This window comes from Thunnus maccoyii, chromosome 21, assembly GCF_910596095.1.
Source record: "Thunnus maccoyii chromosome 21, fThuMac1.1, whole genome shotgun sequence".
NCBI classification, from domain to species: domain Eukaryota; kingdom Metazoa; phylum Chordata; class Actinopteri; order Scombriformes; family Scombridae; genus Thunnus; species Thunnus maccoyii.
Window position 1 is genome coordinate 1852437 of NC_056553.1, and position 25606 is coordinate 1878042.

The 25606-nt window shown below is 40.1% G+C and overlaps 1 protein-coding gene across 5 annotated transcripts in view; it reads right to left on the bottom strand.

Annotated features, from left to right (window-relative positions):
* Positions 1–1148: 1148 nt before the first annotated feature.
* LOC121888174 (NACHT, LRR and PYD domains-containing protein 12-like) overlaps positions 1149–25606 on the bottom strand; it is a 48396-nt gene continuing 23938 nt past the window's right edge. For 3 of the 5 annotated variants that reach the window (XM_042399573.1, XM_042399571.1, XM_042399572.1), the window contains exons 12-24: positions 25328–25501; positions 24710–24868; positions 24269–24315; positions 21269–21360; positions 20763–20809; positions 20188–20402; positions 13362–13612; positions 12539–12652; positions 12261–12396; positions 9380–9426; positions 5722–5998; positions 4447–4737; positions 1149–1912 (exon numbers count right to left, since the gene is read on the bottom strand). In XM_042399573.1, coding sequence (XP_042255507.1) covers positions 1617–1912; positions 4447–4737; positions 5722–5998; positions 9380–9426; positions 12261–12396; positions 12539–12652; positions 13362–13612; positions 20188–20402; positions 20763–20809; positions 21269–21360; positions 24269–24315; positions 24710–24868; positions 25328–25501 — 2146 coding nt within the window. In that variant the 3' untranslated portion in view covers positions 1149–1616. The other 2 variants (XM_042399574.1, XM_042399576.1) reach the window with 2 other exon arrangements.

The following is a 25606-nucleotide window of genomic DNA, read 5'->3' on the forward strand; positions in this document are numbered from 1 at the left end:
CACAGAGAGAAGCTTTACAAGCTGCAAAAAAGGACAAGACTGGTGACTGACCTGAGTACGAGCCACTGCTGCTCCGAAACACTGAAGTAAACCGGCGGGTCAGAGGCAGAGGCAGAGAGAGAAACACTGAGACAATTAGAGAGAGAGAGAGCTGCAGTGAAATCAGGAAGTAAATCAAAATTGGCTCTGTAAAGGAAAAGTTTGACTGTTGCCATGGTAATCCTGGCTGGGAGGTTTGTGTATTAGTGACTCGGCAACTAAACACACAACAAAGCAGCGTCCTTTGTGGAAAATAAACCGGGAGGAAAGACGGGGACAGAGAGACAGTGTGAGTGTTGAACGACTCAACCTGTTGTTCTGCTTCATTTTATAAAGGCTGTGACGTGACATGACATTACGTGCTGCTTTTACCCAAAGTCACTTACAATAAGGCCATTCAAACCCAACAGGAGCTGGAACTAAACAATGAATCTAACTTTCCCAAACTGAACTTTTACTCTTTCTTGTTCTTGTAAAACCATCATCTAAGTCTTTGTGTTTTAATTCCATAACATTTTTAATGAATATTTTTAAAGATCCTGTATGTTTTACTGTTTTACTCTGTAATATAAATAATTAATGATTTTTTTTTAAAAAAACAATATCTTACAGGTCTTTTTTTACTCAAAGAAAGTCCAGATATATGTTAAACGGATGGTAAAACTGAGGGAATCAGGGTTGCTGGGATTTTAAAACCCCATCAATAACCCAAATTGCCCCAGGTTGAACTTGACACTTTTTACACAGGTTTTTGAGAAAGATGACAAGTCTGTAGGTGAAAATGGGTTGATATTGAGTTTGTGTGTCAAATTTTCCACCACTGACCAGAAAACCTGAAAACTAATTATTATTTTCCATCTCAGACTTAAAATGAAACTGTTGAGAGGAGACTTGTAGGTTTTCTGCTCAGCAGCTGGATGCTGTTGGTGGTTTTGTTATGAGGAGAGCTGTTAATAATGTACATGGAGCAGGAGAAAGAACATTTATTTCTTCAGTTGTTCTCAGTATCGATGGTTTCTTTGTATCTTGAGATCTTTTGGATTCAAACCTGCACTGATTGCAATCGAAAGTTCTCATCATTACCTGAAAATAAGAAACAGCCACAGTGGTGATGATTTGGGACATAAATGTGATTTATTAACCCTGAAAGCTCCAACATTACACATATTCAGTAATCTTACAGGCACATATGTTTCAGTATTCAATGAGTCAAAGCAGGATACATTTTCAATCTTATGCGTTTAATTTTAGGAACAGAGCAAAGGGTTGACCTCTAAATGAAACCATTTTTAAAAAAAGAGGCAGAATAACCACCATTAGAGCAGAATAGAAGCAACTGGAGTTAATAAATGGATGAAAGCACAGAATATTTGTTCGTCCTATTATTTAAACACCAGCTTTAATAAGAGAATTAATGTTTCATATTGATTGTTACTCTTTCAAATTCACCAAAAGTCTTGATTTCATAGCCTGAACTCTGGTGCAGCACAGTGTTGTGAGTTTTAAGATTCTTACAAAATGTTGTTAAACAATAAAGAAACACCTGAGAACTGAAGATGTTGGTGTGAGACTTTCTGCTACTGTAAGTTCAGCTCTTTTGACAGAAATGGATCCACCTCACAGAGAGCAGCGATCAGAGCTGAACTGGCTTTTGGCCCTTTTCCTCGCACCATGTCGATCACCTGCCGTGCTTTATCTGCTCTGTTCAGTGTTCCGGCAAACTCCATTTCACCATCATTTATGACCCTACGCTGCAGGAGTTTATCCAGCAGCTTGTGTAGATTAGGTTCAGACACTCTGTCAACAAACTGTATCCGAACAGACTTCAGCTTCTCGTCTGCGGGGACACTCGGAGTCTCTGCCGGACCAGGACCTGGAAGATGAAGAAGTACCTGTGTTCAGTAACCAGCTGTCACTTTTAACAGAGAGCTCGTAGAGGTGACAAGAACAGGACCAAAAGAAAAATGCTGTAAGGTTTAAACTGCACCGAAAGAGCAGCAGCAGGAGCTCTGATTTAGAGCTGAAACTAACTATTATTTTCATTATTGTTTATTTTATTTTCAGTTAACTGATTAATTGTTTGGTCTATAAATGCCAAAAAACACTCATCCCGGTCTAAGGCAACATCTTCAATTGTCCCAAAGATATTTAGTTTACAATGACAGACAAAACAGAAAAGCAGAAAATCTGAGCCATTAGAGAAGCAGCAACTAGGTAATGTTCAGCTTTTTTTTATTGAAAAATTTCTTAAATCAAAAAATCTCAAGTTAGTTTTGATGAATTTTCTGTCCATCAACTCATTCATTAATTGACTGGTGGTTTCAGCTCTGCGTTATGTGATGTTTAAACTTGTGTGTGGGGTGTAAAAAGATTAATTAGCTGCATGAAGCCACTGTCCCTGACAACTTTATGTTTTATTCAATATTAATTTTTAGTCTTTCAATAAATCTGCTGTTTCTCTGATTTCTCCCTGATGCTGCAGCTTCTTTGTTCATCAGTGATGTTTCTCTCCATCTAGTCGCTGAAACAAGGAAACACACTCTGACCTGCTGACAGGTAATCCTGTTGCACATTTTTTAAATTTTTAACCCTCTTCCTCTCCTCTTCCTCTCCTCATTTGACATTAGACCACATCATCTTCTGTTTGCAGAATTAATTCATGTGAATTTGTCTCAGATGTTCAGAGCAGCTCTGAAGAACATCAGCAGTCCATATGTTACTTTGTGATTTAGTCACTTAAATATCTCAACTATTAAGTGGATTGTCTTAGCAGATAACTCTTACTGACTTTAGTGATCATCAACCTTTCCTCTAGCGCCACCATCAGGTTTGTGATTCAGACTGGGGCCAAGCAGTATGCTACAAAAATATTTTTTAAAGCTTGGGGACAATTCACAATTTGAATTGATTATTTATAGATACATTAAAATGACATTTTCTCAAAATGATGCAAGACTGGAACAAGATTGAAACATTTTTTTAGGACTTTGTCTGCAAGACAGTTGAGCAAGAATAACAAAAACCTGCACTTCCTGTTTTACTAAGTCACTCCACCCTGTCCCAAAAACTGCTTCAGTAAAGTTTGGATTTTCAACAAAGCTGCAACATGCAAACTCAGTGGGACTCACAAATGACCTGCAATTTACCAGCAAAGATTATTGGTGAAATGTGACTTTGCTGACATGAAACTGTGACACAGGTCTCAGTAATGACTATCATTACATCTAAAATCATGAAACATATCAAGTCCTCAGTCAGACAGATCTGCTGTATGCATGCAGGCTGAAACATGTCAAACTGTTATGATGTGATATAAAAACATTTCTCTGACTGATGTGATGTCATGTTTGTCTCTTCCTGTGACTGACCTTCTGCTCCTGAGCCGATGTTTGACAACTTCCTCACCGGATCATTCCTGATAACTGACAGAGCAACTTTATGCAGAAAATGGAAACCTGAGAGTCCTGATTCCTGAGAGGGACCTGGAGGCCACACCAGCACCTATCTGGTCCAGTCAAACTTGACCCAAAAAAGCAACATGGGGTTGCTGCCATGCTGACTCACTGAGGTTTGTTGCACTGCCAGTCAGATGATGAACAAAGGTAAAGCCTTGGCGCACAGACCCCAGACCACCATCCCATTCACTTGAATGAGAAAGTGTGTCCACTGTAGGTCTTCTGGTCTCATTGAACCAGGACCTTTACAAGTACTGGGTTGATTTCTAAACGTCCAGTGACACGGTTCCACCAGAAAAACACAAACAAGCTGCTGAATGTTTTAAGTGATTTTTTTTAAGTGATTTACTCATTTTGAGTATTTACTTTTTAGTTTTTATATTCAGTATTTTTTATCTCGGTATTTATGAGAAGTGTGATGTGTAGTAATGTTGAATTATTTGGTTCTGTACAGCAGTAGCTTTGTGTGTCGATTAAGTCTCATCTTATCTGTAACCAAGTGTGAAGTAGTTGAGATAAGTCTACGAGGCTGTAAAAAGTTAAATGATCTCTTCTGGTTCTGGGGTTTCATCAGTGAGGAGGTTCAGGTATCTTGGGCTCTTGCTTCCCAGTAAGGGTAAGATGGAGAGTGAGACTAACAAATGACTGGTTGCAGCCAACAACAAGGATGTGGCAGGTAAAAACAGGAACAGAGTTGTTGTTTTTTTCATGTTTTCAGCCAGTTAACCAAATTTATTTTAGCATGTGAATCATTGAAGAAATATTCTTTATTCTGCTGCTTTATCTTTCTGATGGAGGTGGTTCCATAAATAATGACAAATCAATCTCTAACATTATTTTACATGTTTTTTGTTAACACATTACTATTAATAGAACACTATAACTCATAACTCATGTAATAATGTATGAAATCCATGTGACTCTGCTTTTCAGATTCCTTCCACTAACTTACCTTTTGGTCCTGAGGGGAGGTGTTGTAAACGCTGCACCAGATCATTCCTGTTGATCTTTTCTAAAATGTTGATGGTGACCTGCAGAGCTCCAGGACGCTGATATTTCTGTATCATTAGATCCACTGTGTCCCACCTTCCTGCTCTCTCCAGCTGAGACCTTGGGATGCTTTTAAAGCCCTCCAGGGCACCACGCTGCACCAGGTACCACTTGAACTTCTTAAGCTCATCTTCTGTTAAGTTTGCCAGAATTTTAAAGAGCTCCTCTTCAGGTTTTGTCATTATGCCTCCTGCTGAAAATAAGAGACATTTTAAATATGAAGGACAAGTATTCAGTTCTCATCTCATGACATTTTACCAGTATGACTTTTGTACATGTGCATGTTAAATGTAAATCATCTACTGCTTGAACAAACAGGCCACAACTTTGGTTATTTTCATAGTTTCAGTCTTTCACCGCTGCAGAACTCATGATAATCCACATTATCACATGAATTCTAGCTGAATACATTTACATCCTCTGAGGAAGCAAACAACAAACATTTTGCAGCAACGCTCCAAGTGTGAGGCTTTTGGTGTCTGTATTTCATATTAAATGAGTTTATCTCATATTTATTGTTGCACTTTCAGCACTTTGTTGCTTTTCATCTTGAAGCACATTGAGTGTTTGCCTGTCATATGAAATGTGCTTTATAATTAAACATGACTTGACTACTGACTTTAGTGATCATCAAGCCTTTCCTCTAGCGCCACCATCAGGTTTGTGGTTCAGACTGGGGCCGAGCAATGTGCTACAAAATTCTCAATTTGAATTGATTTTTTATAGATACATTAAAATGATGTTTTCTCAAAATGATGCAAGACTGGAACAAGATTGAAACATTTTTTTTAGGACTTTGTCTGCAAGACAGTTGAGCAAGAATAACAAAAACCTGCACTTCCTGTTTTACTAAGTCACTCCACCCTGCTCTAAAAACTGCTTCAGTAAAATTTGGATTTTCAACAAAGCTGCGACATGCAAACTCAGTGGGACTCACAAATGACCTGCAATTTACCAGCAAAGATTATTGGTGAAATGTGACTTTGCCGACATGAAACTGTAACACAGGTCTCAGTAATGACTATCATTACATCTAAAATCATGAAACATATCAAGTCCTCCGTCAGACAGATCTGCTGTCTGCATGCAGGCTGAAACACGTCAAACTGTTATGATGTGATATCAAAGCATTTCTCTGACTGATGTGATGTCATGTTTGTCTCTTCCTGTGACTGACCTTCTGCTCCTGAGCCGATGTTTGGCAACTTCCTCACCAGATCATTCCTGTTGATCTTCTTTAAAACGCTCTTCATCACCTTCACAGCTCCAGCAAATTCATATTTCTGCACCATCAGATCCACCACATCCAGCCTCTCTGCCTTCGACAGCTGGCTCTCTTTGATGGGTGGGATGTCGCCAACCTTTTCATCCTTCAGGAACAACTTGAACTTCTTAAAGTCATCAGCTGTTAAATCTTCCAGAATGGTGAAGAGGTCCTCCTTCATCTTGGCTCTCTAGTAAAATCAGAGAACATTGATAAGAGAATAGTCGTGTTTCTGTCAGCCAGTACAAACTCATTCTATGTTTACTGGATCCGACTGATTTGACAAAAAGCCCAATTTGTCTGCAGTCGTGTAAGTGTCAGAGAAACTCAAGAGGATCTTCAGTAAAAATGTCTCATCACAAGTCTACTCAGTAGCTGTTCTGGAGCTTTCTGTTGTGTCACATGGTCTTCCTTGGCAGATGCAGTTTGCACAGTTGTCATGTCAGTAGATGTTCAAATATTTTACAGGCTTATAAATTAATAATAAAAGTGATACAATAGTTGACAAAATAACAGGTTCATTTAGATTACGTCCACACTAATAAACGCTCTCTGACCACACATATGTTTTAGCACTGTTTAAGAAATAAACTCTGTCCATACTAACACACCTGAAAACACATCACATGACCATTCACGTACACTGGGCATGCACGTGCCAGTGTAAACACTGATAGAAAAGCAGGAGAGTTAGTAAATTAGTTTGCATTGATCTATAAATGGACGTGAGTGATTCTTACTGTATCTGCTGTCCACAGCTGCTTTATACTGTATAAGAAGCTTCTCCTTCAGTTCATTAAACCCCTGCAGCCACCTGAAGGCAGCAGGACTGATAACTTTAACTTTTTAACTTTTAACTGTGATTGGCACAGCTGTCTCAGAGTTATGAGGGCAGTGATGTGAGTGTATTTATTAATCACCACCGCTGATCTATTCACCTTCACTCAGCTCTTTCGCACGTTGTGCTGCTGCAAACACATGAACCAAATTTGAGCATAGAGACGTCCGCACAGTCCGTGCACCTGAGACCTATCACGCTGCACTTGGCATTTATTATTCAAATTTGAGGGTGCAAAATATTAAACTGAGGGTGCAATTGGGGCTGTGCGATTAGTCAATTTTTATTTTCGATTACGATTTTGGCTCCCACCGATTATGAAAACAAGATAACAGAGATAAAACAATGATTGTTTCTTATTGTTATTTCGTAATGATGCTGTCGCTTTGTCTTGTGTTGCAAATCTAGAAAACCTGTTTCCTTTACAGCGGTGCGCTTTTGCTCCTCACTTCCCTTCATTGGTTTTATTTCTTCGCCCACTGTAGCGAGTGTATCTGCCTGTAGTGAAACCAGGGCTAACCGGTGCTTCCTCTGCAGGCTCCACTTCACTTAGCTGACCTGCTGCTTCTTCCTCCTTTAACCTGAATAACAAACCGGGGCTCCCTGGGAGGCTAGCGGAGGCTAACTGGCTGTGATTCGCTCTGGTCATGCTGCGGCTAATGCTCCGCTAGCCTCCCAGCTAGTCCCAGCTCTCCATTTGGATCCAACCGGAGCACCGAGCCCCGGTTTGTTATTCAGGTTAAAGTGGGAAGAAGCAGCGGGTCTGTTGGGCAGCTGAGTGAAGTGGAGCCTGCGGAGGAAACACCGGGACCGTCAGGATGTGTTAGTCCGTGGAAGTGCTGTGGTGTTCAGCTGCACAGATAGGAAATCCCTCGGCTGACAGGATGTACCACTCTGTTTGAAAAATCTTTTTCTTCTTCTTTTTGGTTTATAACAGTGGTCAGCAACCAGCGTATGAGGTGCATTACCGCCACCCTCTGCTTCTGACTGTGGACCAAAGATTAAATCCTACATATTAATCCTGTCTGTCTAATAAAGTAAGTAGTCTGACTGCTCTGATGGAAGTTCCAGACTGTGAATCTACCATGGTTTGACATTTACTGTAAATCCACCATTCACATGGAAGTAAGAAGCAGCCATCCTGTTCAAACATGTTGGAAAACAGAGGGATATTTGATTTTTAGGGAACAAGAATGCAGTCAGGTGTGAGGAGCAAAAATGATCTAAAAAAATATGTCCATATTTATTAGCATCTTAGATTCTCTACTAATAATCAGGCTGAAAGTTAAACCTGAACTAAAGAGTTGAAACCAACTAGTTTGTCTGACATCTAAAGTCAAAAGTGTTTATAGTCGTCCTGAATGTCCACACAGTCTCTCGGTAGTTCACGTTAAATGTGACAGATTTATGTGAATAATGACAAAAGAGTTTGAGAGAGAAGTTCAACCCCGCCTCCTTTCACACCTACACACAGCTGACCAATCAGTGCGTAAAGTGAGTGTCAGATTGTCTGTTTCAGAAAAGTCACACAGTTCGACCAATTCTGGTGTTCGAAAGGCCCGCCGGGAGTTTCTGCTGCTGTTAAAGGATTCGACAAACACTTTGTTTAAAGAATATTGACGCCTCTAGTGTCTGATCAGAGCAGAAAACGCTACAGTATACATCTCCAAAAACTCTTCAGGTGCTGACCCAAGCAGGAGATATCATGGCAAAAAGTAGATTCTGCACAATTCATTCCTCACATAATGTTTTTTTATCAACTGTGCACTTATGCTAACTAGACATCAGCGTTTTGCTGTTAACAGTTTGAGTCAGGAGGTTTATCTGTGAGACATAAGACCAGTCAGACTGCATACTTTGATATGTCAAATGAATGAGAAGAGTCATTAAATGATACAATGATGTGGAGCCTTTACTGAAGCAGCTAGTCCCACTGAGATAAACATGTTGCGTTAATTTGGTTTCCCCTTACCTTAACTTGAACTCGACCTTAATCCCAACCCCTACCTGTCATCTCTGCAACCAAAACATAAACTGGGACATGAGAGAGAAGGGCTACTAAGAACACTATCTGAGGGCAGAACTCAGCACAAGAACTGGTCAAGTCTCAAGTAAGCTGCTGGACCGTCTGACAGGGAAGGGAACAAGTTTAGCCTCAAGAAATGGTTTTGTTTTGTTTCATTTTTTGAGTAGTTATGTCCAGATGTTTGAAGGTGATTCTTGGGTTTGTTATTTTTTTTTTTTAAATAGATGTTGGCTCTCTGGTTGCTGGTGTGTTTTTGAAGATTTATCTCTTAAATGTTTTTCAGTATAAAGCTGCATCAACTGGTTAAGGTATGAAACCAGACTGCAGTTTTCTCTATCACCACCAGATGTCACCAAACAGCAGTTAACAGATTTCTGCTGCCAGCTTCACTTTGGTTCATGCTGACACACACTGAGTGTTGTGTTTAAACTGAGACCAAGTTCAGGAATAATGAACACTGTGCTGCTTTCGGGCGACTGTCAGAAATATCAGTGCTGCAGGCTGACCTCAGTCAAGTTTTGTTTTAATTCACACTTTCTAGAGGTTTTATCTTCTTTCTGTTACAAACAATTCTTTATCTATTAAACTATGAGAAGAGTCTGGTATTAATCTGGTGTTTTGTTGGTGATAAAAAGAACTTTAGAGAGGTAACTTTATACATGCACGCTGGATGCTGCTTTTTAATGTCAACTTCCAAGACCATTTACCTTTGCTGGGACGATGTCCCCTGCTGAGAAATTCTTCTTTTTTTGACCTGGAAGATAACCAGAGAAAAGACTGTTATTTAATAACCCAACAGTCGCTTAAACAGAGACCTTTTAGAAATGACCAACATTTAAACAAGATCTCCATGTGGCAGGAGACAGGGAGGAGCTGTCCAGCAAGCCAGCAATTCAGAAACAACTTCTTTCAGCTTCTACAAAAAATCAATACAAAAAGCTTCTGTCTGGAGCAACAGTCTGTATCTATTCCCTCTGTGTTTGGGCGTATTAACCACCTGTATGCCTATAACTCTGAGATGGCTAACATCATGCTCCCGTTCATTAAAATGCAGAGCGACACTGCCACTTACATGGAAACATAAACGGACACAGAGATAACTATCAGTTTCTCTAAAAGATAATTAATCTGTGATGTTTGAGAAACCATTGTCGTTTATGTTTGGCCTCAAACCACGAGGTCACACAGAGAAGGCCTACATGTAACCTGTGAGGCTTGACCACGAGGTGCTTTTTCTTTTGTTTCCCCCGAGACAAAGGAATAGCACCAAAATGCTGCTTACAGACAATGGGAGTCCATTGCAAACTCCATTTCCAAGGATGCTTTGCGATTTTCACACCTCAGCAGGGAACAGTCAACATACAGTCCCTCATTGGCGGAGACGCTCCTGCACAGTGGAGTGTCCTGATGACGCAGCCATGACATCACCGCCCCTTTAAAAACTGAAGTGCCCTGAAGCACACACCTTTTCCATGTCACTGAGCTAGGGGTAACCTCTGTTCCTCTGTGAGTCAGCTTGACTAAAGGGGGTACCCCATGCACATGTTTTCCCCTCATCGAAGACTCCCCCCGCCAGACGAGACAAGACTTCGCCCGTGTTCACCCGAACACATTCCTGGATCTGAGAGAGACCGCTGCTGCAACCAGCGTCCTCAAATTCCCTCGAAAAGGAAGAAACAAAGTTTCTTCAGGAAGACGTGGAACTGCTCTGCCCCGCTCCTCTTCACCGAGTCGACTCTGCTGTTCTCTCCGCCACGCCACTGAGAGCCAGCTGCCGTGATTTTCGCCAACCGTGCGAGAACGGCCACCGTCTGCATCTGAGCCAAGGACAGAAAGACGGACTACACACACACCCTGCTCGCTTTCTGAGGCGACCAAGTAAGAGGCATAAGTCTGGGCAGAGGCAGTGTTAGTTGTGTGTTCTTTTCAGCATCAGTGCTGTTGTTTAGCTTTTAGTTTTATTGCTATTGTTTTGTTGTGTTGTTGACGGACCGCCGAGTCCATTTTCTCTGCTTTACTCTGAGGAGTATTTTAAGTTTGCTGCCTGTTAGTTTTGTTCACCACGCTAGACTGTTTTGTGTTTGTCCCGCTCAGGACTACTGCTGTGTTTGTGCCACTGTGAGGGAGAAAGTAAGTGGCTTTGTCGATCAGAAACCAGACAACGTGCGTTACAGACTGCCGTCCATACACACGCTGTCTGTGGACAAAGGAACCGCTTCTCTTCCTCTCACGATCGCTTTCTTTCCTTCTTCTCCCTCTCTTGCGACTAACACACACACATACACGCGCGCGCATACATACACACACCGACATCTTTTTGCACATCTGATGGTCAGATAACGTCGGACAAAGCTTTGCTTTGTCTTCCCTTATCTGCCATCAGACACGTGTGTTTTTCACAGAATTGGGTGGGAGCAAGACGCCGACCACCAGGCGGCGCCATCTTGCTTTTGTCTAACCAAGACACCGCCGTACGTCCGCCATTCGGGTCTCGTGTGACATGACTTCCAGCCATAGTCACGTCTGCGTCGCAGACCGACGACGTCATCACGTCAGGCCAAGTCGCCATCTTGGCACACACACACACACACACACACACACACACACACACACACACACACATGCATTCCCCTGTGCTCAACCTGTACATGGCTGTTGTGTTTTGTTTAGTAGAATTAGATTTTAGAATAGTTGTTTATTGAATGAAGCATTTGTCAACTTTGTTAATTCTGCTAAGTTTAATAAACACTGTTATATCTTTAAAGAGAAGTTCTTTTGTCATTATTGTGTCTAACATATTGTTAAAAGTTGTTGATTGAGGGAGTCAGAGCTCGAATTCACCCTTCTTTGTTCACCCTTGAATGTTGATATCTCTCAGATATTAACATTCTAGGTGAGCTCCCATTTATAAGACTACCTTGTTTGGTTATTGGTCCCGGTTTCCAGGTGGTGCCCCGTATTTGTTAATACATATTAATAATTCTATTAATTTTATCACTAATTAATTATCACTGATAATTGTTAATTATTGTTAATAACCAACTGTGCTCCCCACAGATCCAACAGTTGGTGCCCGAATTATTGATTAAGGTTAACAATATCTTCATTTCATAATTATCTATGATAATTATGAATTATTGCTAATAACCAAACGCACTACTGCCCGTCCCAACATTTATAACATACCTTTTTCTGAAATGTATTTCAAGCATCCTTAAACACTATTCTAACCATCTGGATGAAAACATTGAATCCACTAAATGATAAAGATTTTCCCAAATTTCAACTAATTTTCAAAGATGGCGGGCGGCCATCTTTGTTTTGATATAGAAAGGAAATGGGTTAAAATCTTTTCCATCATTCAGCTGACCAAATATTTTTTCATCCAGATAGATGTATCTAAAATAAATCTTTTTGCTTTCTTAAATACAACCCCTCAGAATTCTGTAACATTGTCTGAAGGCTGCATGACAAATCCAGAAGTGGATCTTTGATTCATTATTGGAGCAATAATGTCTTATGGATTGTAAGTGGGGTCTAAACTATGAGATGAGGTGAAGTGCTGCTGCAGCGGGGTGAAAGCTTTACCTGTCAGAACACGTTTCCACACTTGTGTCCCCTCTTGGTCCTGGACCATCAAAGTCACTTTCTCTTGGTTTGTAGTGAGGGAAACCTCAAATGTTGGATTGAACTTTGGTCCATACTGTGTGCGAAATGGTGCATGCTGAAAACCAGAAACAAAGTGTCATTTTCATCCCTGTTGTAAATTTTTTTTATCAAGTACTCTGATCGCGAATCAACTTTCCAAAATTGTACATATAATAATTTAGTTTGTAACCATTAGAAGTGTATCAGAGCTGACTCACCTCAGGCTGTATTGTAGCCTTAGGTTCACAGTGAACCCTGTAACTTTGACCACTTCTGAGATGACAGTTGGAAGAGCTCTTGATGTTCTTAGCTTCTCCTTGTTGGGCGGCAACCTTCAATGACGTATTTATATTGGCGTTTATTCTCAGATAGATAGACAATGACTTATCTGCACTATTCATATTCTGTTATTGTACATGCTGGACATCTATAGATGAATCTAGACGAGTTGTAGGTTGATGTAAACAAGCCTCCATCCCTGTGGTGGCAGTGTGTAACACTGTAATGTTTGTAATTGATCTCTCTTTTTATTTGTCCAGGAGATCCTGTAGAAGCAGTTTTATGTTGAAAATATAGATAGTTACATGTTGTTAATTATGATGAGAAAGTTTCTTGTAAAAATGAGAAAATATCTCATAACATGAAAAATATGTTGTTAAAACAAGAAGTTTATGACAAGAAACTGAGCAAAAGTTTTTGTCATGGTGTCTCCAACATGCAGCCATATGGAATACCTAGATATTTCATTTTATATTAATTTAGCCCACTATTCAATATTCTCGCCACCTGGTACTGGTATCATGAGTGACTCTATGGCACACAATAATGCACTCTAGAAAACCCACCACCGCCCAAACAAAAGAAAAAGAAAAAAAAAGAAAGACCAATCTGAAGATTTCCAGTTCAGACTGGACAATAATATTATTCTTACCACAGCTTGAGAAGGGTTGTTAACAGGTATAGAGGAGTGAGGCATAATTGACTGTGGTTTAAAACATGAGTTCAGGCTGATGATAAACACATTAAGACAAATAGTTTTACCTCGTCCAGAGGAATGTTGCCCTGCAGCAGAAATACACTGAGTATTCCATGAGGTTGGAGGGACAGCAGAACCTGGCCTCTAATTGGTGGTGTGATGTGAAACCTCTTCACGAGATCCCAGACCAGGCCAAAGGCAGAGAGGTGAGGGATGTTCACAACCACATGAGTGTCTGTAATCTCCAGCGGCTCCAGGATGTTCATTCCATCATCAGTGATGTGGACGACAGACAGCAGACCTTCAGGGAGCGGAGCTGTGAAAACACAGATTTATTTCACTAACAACAACCTTATTATAATGTTAGTGCTCATTTAATTTAATTTTCAAGGACTTTTGTCTGGTCTGGTCAATGAAAAATGAAACAGTTTCCCAGGTTAGGAAACTGTAACATCTGTCATTGTTAGTGGGTGGGAAGCCAATGAAGGATTGTGACTCCTTTTGGTCAGTCGGGGCTTCTGTGAGGAGTGGGGGAGGTGTAAAGGAGATAAAAAGTATATTAATTTTAGAAGAAAAGGAAAATCTAAGGAATAAAGGTAAATAAAGGTTTTTAGTATTTTCATGATTCCTAGATGATAAATCCTGATGACATCTGTCCTCTTATTACAAAATCACAAACATCAAAATTTAATGGGCAGTCTGAACAGGAGCAGGCATGAATTGAACAGGAGAAGATGATGTCTGGTTGCTCTGTTTCCCTTTACCACCACAACTCTATACCTGGACAAATTCTGTGGAAAAGAATTTTTTTTTATCTCCATTTCTGTCCCAACACATCATGCTATGGACCAATGTTAAGTCAAATCATGTCAAGTCACTTTTATTTATATAGCACATTAAAAAACAACAGGAGTTGACCCAAAATGCTTTCCAGTTGAGGCAGATGGATTATCATCTGCCACAAAACATGAGTAAAGGAATAATACACACAAGGTAACAATACATAATAAAATACAATAATGCATATAATACATAAAAGTATTATATTAATCAAGTGACAATCTGCGGGGCTGAAAAATTAGGCCAATGCAGAGCTGCCAAAAACTGCAGTTCCTCGAATGAGGATGGCTCCAAAAGTGAGTGACTCCCCATAGACCCCAGTGTTTCCACTGGTAACATTTTTCCGTGGCAGCCTGTCATGGCAAAATGTTGTATGGTTGTACCATACTTCAAATGGCAAGTTTCAAATACAAAATGAGTGTGTAAAATGAATAAATTAAAATATATGAATGAAAATATTCTTAATGAATCTATCCATCATTTTATAGGAATGTTCTGTTGCTTATGTAGGCAACATAGACATGCAGCCAAGAGGGGAGTGTCAAAGCGCCCATTTATTGAAGAGGGCTCACTGGTTTACTGCCTGGACTGTTTAAACAGACACATGATGAGTGAACACCATAGGAACAGTGTTAAATCCCATCATCAATTTTGTATTTGGAAGAAAAAGTTATGTTTTTGTAAATTACAATGCACACCAGTGGCAGCTGGTGACTCAAAAAATTTGGGATGACAGGAGAAAAACCAACATGGAATCTTACAACAAACCGCATCATACTATGTCATTGTCTCCCACCTGATGAAATTGGAGGGGTGGAGGACAATTTTATATGCCACTAAAACAATTTGCTTTTAATAACAAAAACCCCTGAGTGGCTGCTTCTTTAAAGACATTTAGCATATACATAAGAAGAAGCAGTGCTCATTTAAGCCCTGGAGTGGTTCAGGATGTGTCATTTTACCAACAAAGTGAAATTCAACTTTATAGTATTGTTCTTTTGTGACAACAGATTTATGTTCTCATCAAAATCAGACAACATATCACATGATTTACACGTGTTTCCTGTGTATTTTCTTAGTATACAGAAATATATAAAGTACCACAAAGCTTATAATGTGATACAGATACAGATCAGTACTGAATACTATAAAGACTGAACACTAAAAACATTCACAGATCTAAAAGTGTAGGTTCACATCAGAAAGTATTAATGCATGTATCAAATACATGACTTACACACTCTTAGTATATAGTACTCTTACTATAGTCTACAAAGCTGACATGTTAACACTTGTTACTTTAGTTAGTTTAAGCTTATTACTCAATATACAACTCAGCTTAAAAACGAACTGAAGAAATTGTCACAAGCAAGCAGCCAGACCTCCTGCACACTCATTCACTAATCACACAACATCAACAGGTGACTGAACAACCACTCAATTAAAAACTGGATCAATTCCAAATGAATGAGTGAGTCCAGACAGCTCACTGTAACTTCAACAAGCAAACTACCCACAACACATTATATATATATATCTCTGCTGCATTCTTGTTAAGGAGATAAATTCACAAAAAAGCCACAGAGACATTTGACCATCAGAGATGAAATTATCGACCAAAGAGACAGAGACAGAGAGGCTGTATCTGACTCACGTCATCTGGTGTCTTCTTTCTATCATGGAGATGAAGTATCCATAACGTCCATTTCTGGCTGTTGATCATCTTGTTTGTCAGTTAACAGAACTTTGTGGCTGCTGGTTGACCAGTCTGATATCATTAGCAACAATAACAAACAAACTAATTCTCCTGGGTTATTTCTCCGGTTGGTTCTCTCTCGAGCCACTCCCAGGCGTCCTGCCACTGCTGCATTGCCCAGTCCAGATCCATTCTCCCGTTAGCTTAACAATAGTCCTTAACAGTCCTTCAGGGCTGCTACAACAAGCCAACTGTTGTGTTGGCTAACGCAAGCAGCTATCTACTGCTCCATAAAAGAAGTGAAATGTAATGTATCTATATCTTACCGGTCTTCTTCTCTAACAGTTTGTCACACTCACGTAAGTTACAGTGGTACAGAGTCGAAGATGAAATCTGGAAACTACCATTGGACCAAAGCGATGTCAATATTGCATTCTGTTGGTTGATTGATTAGGAAGGCCATCCTCCCTTGGAGCATCATTTTACGTGTCTTGGCCAATCATAGATTAGCATGAAAAAAAATGAAGTACATTAAATTGATGTAGGAGATCCCGCCCTGTGGAGGACAGCAGGAGCCCATCATCCTCTGTCCCCCACTGCCACCCCAGAACAGAATTTCAATAATGGATTTTTTCCAAAGAAGAGAGAAAAATATTTTATACATAATACTGAGATTTGGTGATGGTTTATTTCAACCAAATATTCTTTTTTATGTTTTGATCTCCCTCTTGCCTCTGAAAAAATAGAGGAGCAACCTCCTCTGCTTCTATGGACCAGCCTCCACTGATGCACACAGGTTCCTCAGTCTTGGTTGCCTTTGAGCCTGTTGTAGTCAGAGGGGCCTTTAAATGTCTGTACCACTTGACAAAGTGAGCAGACTCCTCACACCAGTTATCCAGCGCTATTGGACTTGGCAGAGCTACTTGGTTGAGATTATTTTGAAAAGCTCAAGGTAAAAGGTTCCGTACAATTTTGAGCTATTTTGATATTTTCATTGTAAGCTTATATGAAAATATTGCAAAAATAATACATGCTCTGTTTCATTTATAGATTGGAAGAAACACAAACTACAAGTCTCATTTCATAGTAATGAAACGCTGGAGGTCCTTGCTGTGATGGTGGAGGGGCCCATCCTCAAAGCAATACAGGCCTCTGTGGCCATAGGACTTGAGGTTGATGAGAGATTTTGCCATCATGAGGCAGTTGGATCTGCATGTCAGGTACTAAAAGCAAAAAATTGATGTAATTATCAACTCGTATAGCAGTAATGGTATTGTATTTATTTATCGGGACAGTGTACAGTTTTTAACATAAATGATGCACTGTACCAGATTTAGCTTCAGGCTAATTTTCATATGCAGTCCCTTACAATTAAAACATATAACAGCACAATAACAAACAGTACAAAGCAAAAAACACACAGAACACATTATACAAAATACAAAGCTATGCACAACAGCACATCACATACACCCACAATGTCAACCAGAATTCAACAATACAAGCATGTCGAACCATAAGCAAGATTATTTGAGAAGACCATGAGATCAAATCTAGACTCAGTGGCCACAAAGCTGAGCGGCCTTCAGCAGATTCTTCAACCTGGTTCTGAATATACTGATTGAACTGCAGCTCTTCATATCATTAGGCAGGACATTTGACTGAGTTGTGGCTTTCACAGAGAAAGATGACTGTCCAAATGCAGTGTGATGAAATGGTATGGTACAATCATATATAGAGGATATTCTGGAGGATCTAATAGAACTTACTGAGCGAGTGTACACAAAATCACATAGTGGAGGAGGGGCCACACCATTTAAAATTTTATAAACTAGGTACAAATTTGAGAATAATCTAAAATTCTCAAAGCTCAGTAAATTGTATTTCTCCAGTACCCTACAGTGATGGAAATGCATGGGCTTTTTGTCCACAGTTTTTAGAGTTTGTTTGTATAAGGACTCAAGAGGTTTTATGGCTGTTTCTCCAGCCTGCCCACAACATGTGATGCAATAAGACATATGGGAAAAAATCATAGCATGCATAAATATCTTGGCTATGTCCAAAGCCAGACAGTTTCTAATATGTTGAAAATTTGCTAATTGTTTTTTTTAACATGTTTCTTTAAGTTCAAATTTGGATCAATTGTCACACCAAGATATTTAAAATTAGTAACTATGTCACTCTTTTCACCTTTGAATATCAGCATTAGGAGGTTCTACCATGGTTTTAGAGAAAAACATACCTTTTGTCTGGTTTACATTTAGACTCAGAAATGATTAATCAAGCCAATGTGTGATCCTTTCCAATGCAATTGTGAGCTTAGGAGCAGCTAACTCAGCTGTTTTTTTGTATGTGTGTACACAATGGTGTCATCTGCATACATTGGTAGTTCTAGATCATGACACTGTTGAGGGAAATCATTAATATATAGGCTAAATAATAGGGGACCTAACACTGACCGTTGTTGAACACCCATTCTGCACTTCATGTTACTAGACAGTGTGTCACCAACTTTAACACTTTGTATCCTATTAGATAAATATGAAGATACCCATGCCAGTGCTCTAGATGAGAAGTTAAATTTAGAGAGTTTCGACATTTAAATATCATGATTGACTGTGTCGAATGCTTTACGCAGATCTAATAATACAGCACCAACTACTCCTCCTTTCTCAAGAAGGAGTAGTTGGGAGGAGGAGGGTCATGATGGTTTTGAACATTTGGGGATAAGGAAAACTGGTGACCGTGTCCTCCGCTGTTTCTTTTGGCCTCAGTTGAAGCATGATGAAGTATGTCAAGATGTGCTTTATATGCCAGCTCACAGGGGAACTGAGTCAGCTTATTGAGCCTGCTCCATCTTGGCCCATTCCAGCCATCAGCCAGCCATTTGGGCATTTCATCTTGGACTGTAAGGTGGCACGAAAAGATTTGGAAGCTACACAAGCTGATGTGCAAAATTGGTCTTCTGCACTTGTGATTGATTCTGTGTTTGCAGATCCTGAGAGGGACATAAAGACTCCTGGTCCTGAAGTTCCTGTCGCATGCAGTAGGATAGGAAAGCATCACTCAACGTTGTTGGCTAGGATCCATGCCTGTCACCAGCTGTTAACGCCTCAGGTCCTCCAGTTGTTTGCCAAACTCTTTGTTCCTGCTGGGGTTGGGTAGTCAGCCCCAGTGGATTCATTGAGGGATTGTTTTGTAAATTGTTTTTGTTTTGTGATTTGTTTGGGTTTTGATTTAGTTTACCATTTCATCCTGTTTTTTGGAAGTGCTCTTGCCTCACCTGTTATCTTAATTTGCTTCTCAGGCACCAGGGTTGCTGAGGCAACTAGCAGTCCAAGGGGCAGGATGGGGGGTGTCATGTGTATATGCTTTGCTTTTTTATTTTATTTTATTTTATTCTTTATGTGATTAGTTTGGGTTGGGTTTGCAGTGATCCCATTGGGACCCCGTCTTAAGGGGTGGGTGGGGGTTGGGGGTGGGTGTGATGACCCCTGGTGTCATCTGTATTTCACTGTGTTTCACCTGCCTGCTTTACTGTTGCAGGAGATCATTGGTGCAACTGGGAACACTTGAGGGTTAAGCCAGGTCTTAACATTCTTGAGGTTAGTAGTTGCAGTGCCCTGCTTTTTAGTTGCAGCGCATAATGATATTAAACTAGTTGTTGTTGTAGCTCTGGTATTTCTATTTATATAAAACCAGCCAGACACAGAGTGAAGGTTAGTCGCTAGCTGATAGTTCTGCTAGCTCAGCTGCCAGCAGCCCAAAAACCACTGGAACCAAGCCCAGCAAGTCAGAGTTATGTTGAATTGTAGAACAGTTCAAAAGACTTTAAAATCATTAAACAGCATCCATGTCCGATATTCAGTGAAGAAATTTTTAAAATATCAGAAATTGTAAACAGGGTTTGGCAAATGATAAACCATACTATTGCTGAACAAGTTACAGTCACATTGCTGCTCTTGAAAACATGTTAAGATCAATATGTCCAATGGCTAAAATCCTTTTTTCAGTTAAAAGATATGGTAAAGATAAGAAAGAACTTCTGGCAGACAAAACACAATGCTGATGCATGCACATCTTAGTGCTTTTCTCTAGTGCTACCATCAGGTGAGAGATTCCACTAATATACAAGATATGATATAACATCATATTTCTCTGAAATTTACTTAACATATTCATGTTCCCCAGATGATTTTCCTCAGGGCAAACTTAACATGTTTAGCTCAACTGCTAGTAAGACTCTAAGAACAGAAATTATCTTGTGGCTGAACTCTGCAGCCTGTAGGTGGTTTAGGTGGTGCTAACAGAAATCTTGTTGTTTTAATAAAACTCACAAAGTGCAATCAGCTTACCATTCATGGTTTCACAGTGTGGCAGGTGGAGCTGACTGACAGCACCATCAGGACTCTGGATGTTGAACAGTGGCCCTGCAGCCATCTTGCCAATTTGTTGTAGGAGGCTCTCATCCCATTGGACAGTCTTGTACAACAGCTCCGCCTCCTGAGCCATAACAAACACTAGTCCAGTCAAAGTACACGGGAACACACCTGGACCAGGACACCTGAACCTGTGGACACAGAGGAGCTGATTACACAACACAAACACAAAGTCATCCAACTGGTTTGAATGAATAAAAACTGAAGAATGAATTTGCTGAAGAAAATGTGCTGTGACTGCTGCAGTGCTTAAAAAGCTGGAGACCAAACTGAATTGCTGGACAAAATGTGAATGAATCAGCAGTTGCAGGAGTATGAAGAGTATGAGCAGTATTAAAAGTGAAGTGTAAATCACCGAAAGAAGTCTGAGAACTAAAATGAGTTAAACTACTTAACAGAGTGGAACTTTCTGAAAGGACGTTAAGTGTCATTACTGAAAGGAGTTGACAAGGTTGAAGGTTGAAATATTCTGCATCTTATGTTCTGGTTACCTGTATGAAATGTTTGAAGACTCAGTCAGCACTTCGGGTGTGGAGTCCTAAAATGTAGAAAGTGACAACATTAGTTACAGAAACTGACCACCTCGCTCTCATGGTCGTACAGCTGACAGGATCCTCACTGCTTCAGTTTCTACTCTACCCGCACCCTTTGCTGTTTTTTCATCACTTGATTATCAGTATTCCACATGACTAAATGATCAGTTACTCTTTAAGTTTACATTCTTCAGTGAAATGATCTTGCAGGACTACATTGGACAGCATCTGGTGGTTTCACAGATGAGAAGGTAGAAATGAAATAGAAAGAGTTTTTGATGGAGGAGGAAGGAGCAAAGAGTGAGAGGAGAGGTAAAGAGGAATTTTCAGATAATACAGATGACAATAAATCCTTTTCGTAGTTTAGATGTACGGAGTATTAACCTATGAAGGAACCTGTGTCTGATCAATAACAAATTAATAAACATGTTACAGTGAAAAATGGACATTTGCATTGACTCTACCTCTCTGAACAACCTCTCTGGATCATCAGGATACAGCTGATCCTCTCTGTTGTCCTCAGACACATTAAGAGTTGTGTTGGATGTGGACGCATCTGGTGGGAGATTAGAGCCATTGGATGTGGAGGAGAAGACATACAGCAGATGTTAAACTCATTTCTGGACATCCTTGTGGTCTAGTGGGCTAAGACACATACAGAAAGTCGCAACACAAAGTCCCAGTTTAAGGCTGGACAGACTTTCTCCACGTCTCCTGTTTTTTCTACTGAAAAACCCTCCAATAAAGTTAAAATGGCAAAGAAATACTGTAAAAAGTTTCAGACCAAGCACAGTCATGTTTCAGTCCAGACCAAGTTTGAACATAAAATTTACACCGAAACCAAGTTAAATTGGACTTACAAAATGTCCATTAAATGAAGTTTAGTGAAATGTCAGTCAGGAAGACTATATTTTGCATGCTCAGGTCTGTAGTATTATTTTTCAAACCATCCGTCATTCCCATCCCTCACACATGCTCACTTATTATTTCCTTGCTGTCATCTCCTGGGTGTCAATTAAGTTCACATCAGCTGGTCACATCTAACCAATAGCACAGTGACATACTAGTTGTCTTTTTAAATATGTTTTCTCCCTCTCTGCCTTAGTGCTTTCATGGTGCCGTTTTGTGCAGCCCACCACCTCCCCATCACTGCCCAGTCTTCACAAATTCATCAGCATATCACTCATCATCGGCCTTATCAGTCTCTGCAGAAGTTATCAGCCGCCACCACCACCAGTGTCTGGAGTCCATGGGGGGATTTATCTTGCTGCTGCTCAGGACTGATGTCCCTCAATTCAAAGTCTCCCTGTAGAGTCTAAGTGCCAAAGTCTTGTGACAACACTTAATCATCAATATCATCTGTATAATAAACAATTCTTTTTGCCATTTTTTCATTTTTTTCACCATTATTTCAATCATTGCAGTGGGACAAACTGTCTTGTTTTGCTCAAACCATAAACAAAACATTTTCAATGATCACATTGTCTTTGGAATTTGAAAACAAGAAGAAAACCCTAACTCAACACAGAAGTTACTGAGATTCAAACTGAAGACCTTCTTCCAGTGAGGCAACACATCATCTTTCCCAACAGTCAAAAAGGGTCAGAACAAAGCAGAAGAAAATACAAGAAAATTTTAAAAATGCCTATTATAGTTCCCCAGAGTGCAAAGTGATGTCTTCCAATGCCTTGTTTTATCTGACCAACAGACCAAAACCCCCAAATATTGAGTTTACAATGATATAAAACAGAGAAAAACAGGAAATGGCTCTGTCCAAATATAACAAAATCCATCTACCAGCACCTCTAATACTCATTGATTAACATGTTATTTGTCATTTGTTTAATCTGGACAAAAACTGAAGTGTAAAAACAACAATCTCCCACCATACGGGGAGTTTTCAGATTTTATGTTAAGATAAACTAAGCTAACCTACTGCTGGCTGTAGCTTCATGTTTACCGTACAGACATGAGCGACGCATCTGAACATCTAACTCTGCCAGAAAGCAAGTAAGCATATTTTACAAAATGTCAAACCTTGCTTAAAAGATTTTGTGATCACAATTGTTCCTAATGCACAGTGCAAATGAATGTTTGAAATTTCTAAGACCACCCTGAAGCTGATATTAGGGCTTGACACTTTTTAAGGCTGCAGTCAGATCTTCAGACATTTGCTCTGTGTGAAAAAACACAGCCCTCTCATCTCTATATAAAGCAAGGAATCTCTGTCTGTCTGTCTGCTTTTCCTTTGCATATCTTGAGAACTGTTCATCTGATCTACTTCACACTTTGCATTGTATTGCTGGGGATACAAGGCTGTGCACTGGTGAAATTTGGTGCAATTTGGACCTAAGACATATTTAATATGAATAAACTCGGAATAAACAAGAGGACAGCCAGCAACACTCTGCAGCAGCAGGGCGGGGTTTCTGGGCTCTGTGACTGCATGTCATGCTGAGAGCTGTACAACCCTGCCATGAGAGAGTGGAGGGGGGTGACATCTCTCTTCCTTTGATAACATTAAAAGGTAAGCCTTGTTGTGGGTTTCCTGACTCATTTTAAAAAAGACAAGAGAAAAAGAGAGAGAGAGGGCAAGCAAACAGAGTACATGAGCGAGCGATAGAGAGACAGTGGTGGAAACCTTACCTGAAAGAGAGAAAGCCTGTGAAGGTCAGAAATATGTTATTTTCTGATGGTTTCATGGTGGTTACATTCTAAAGAACAAATAAACAACCATGAAACACTGAACAGGTGATTAACTGTGGAGATAGATGCTCTTTTGGTGCAATTTGGACACGCAACACGTTTAATATCAATAAACTTTGAATACACAAGCGAACAGAGAGTCAGAGCCGCTCCGCCCTGCAGCAGCAGGCCAGGGCTTCTGGGGTCTGTGACTGCATGTCATAATCAGAGCTGCACAACACTGCCATAAGAGAGAGTAGGGGACAAGATCTCTCTTCGTTTGATAAAGTTAAAAGTTAGGCTTTGTTGTGGGTTTCCCCTCATTTTAAAAAAGAGAAAAAGAGAGGGCAAGTGAGCTGAGAGCATGGGAGGGTGACAGAGAGACAGTGGTAGAAAGCTTTCTCTGAGAGGAAGAAAGCCTGTGAATGGCAGATATACAACATTATTTTCTGATTGTTTCACAGCGGTTGCGTTCTAAAGCACAAATAAACAAACGAACTTCCTGGATGGTCTTTCCTGTCTCACCTGTACCTCAACAACCACCCCATCAACACAGTCTTCTGTGTTGTTTTAACTCAGGGCTGTTTTCGGTCTGAATCCCTGATAAGTGAGCAAAAGCACCATGGTGCATTCAAAGTGAAATAAAAACTGGTAGACAAAGCTTAGTCAGAAACATACTTCACAGGGATCCACAGACACAGTCTCAACCAGTTGTCGTTAGATGTGTATTTTATCATGTCACAATTGCACTTTGAACTGGTCACAGTCCCAACACTCACATCCTTTATGTCTGTCAGGTGTAGCGCTGTTTTGTCTGTCCTCCACCCTGTAAGGAAAAATACAAACACAGCGGTTAGCTGGACTGTCTGGAGGGTTCAAGTAATCAGAATATCTCTTCTCTAAAGATAACTCTGGTGACTCCACACAACCACCAAGCTGTTTATCATCATCTGGAGTTTTCAATCCAGCTATGAGTTAATTTACATGAAGTGGGGAGTAATCTGGACTTGTGGTGCGTCTCAAAGCACAACCGCAGACCAGCAATATTAATATTTACACCCCAAGTTCTGGTCACTATACATCACCCAGAAAATTTCCTCAAGGGGAAGATCAAGTTCCCTTTAGAGTTAAATTCATGATTAAGAGAATTAAAAGTTCCTGCTCACATTATGGTAAATTACTGAACTGCTTTTCTGCTTTCAGTAGAAACAGTCTCTTACTTTAAGTCTGATGGTCCAGTTTCATCACTGAAGTCTGCAGGATGATGTTTGGACACACAGGTGGATACTGGAGACTCTGATTTGTCCACTTTCTCCACACAACCACTCATCTTCTGGTTTCCAGTCAATGTGAGAGGTGACCCTTTAGAATTGTACAACCTAGACACGTAGTATATACACTAATATATTTCAGCCAGAGACACTTGCGTCAGGAAAATTACAACTTATAGCAAATTATTATACAGTTAGAGTTGAAGGAAAAGGCTGAGCTGTTTGAGGGAGACTCAGCAGGAGAAATAATCCCCTCTTAATAAACATACATGAATATTAAATCTGAGTTAAAATAGCTTTGACAAAAACTTAAGCCATAAGGAAGAGATAGGGGTGGTGGGGAGTAATCAATGAATTAAGCAGCTGATGCCAGACAGTTAATGAAAATATGACTTCAGGGCTCTGCTCCATTCTCCTCTCACACCTTCAACACTAATGGAGGAAAGTATCCACCCTACTTGGAAATACTGGATCTTTGATTGGATGCTAATTGTATTGTCCAAAATATCACCTCTGAGACACATAAATGGGCTCATCAACATGGACTGACTTCAACTCACTACTGACCTCAGAGTCTTCAGTCTACATTGTGGACTCTCCAGAAAATCACGCAGCAGTTTCACTCCTGGATCCTGCAGCTTGTTGTAGCTCAGATGCAGCTCTCGCAGATGGGAGGGGTTGGACTTCAGAGCTGAGACCAGTGAAGCACAGCTGATGTCTGATAAACTGCACCAACTCAATCTGAATAAAGAATAAATGATGTAGATAAACATCCATTTATAATCCAACCAGATGTGTTCAGGTTTTAAATGTGTAGTTCAACATTGCTATGTTGTAATCAATGAG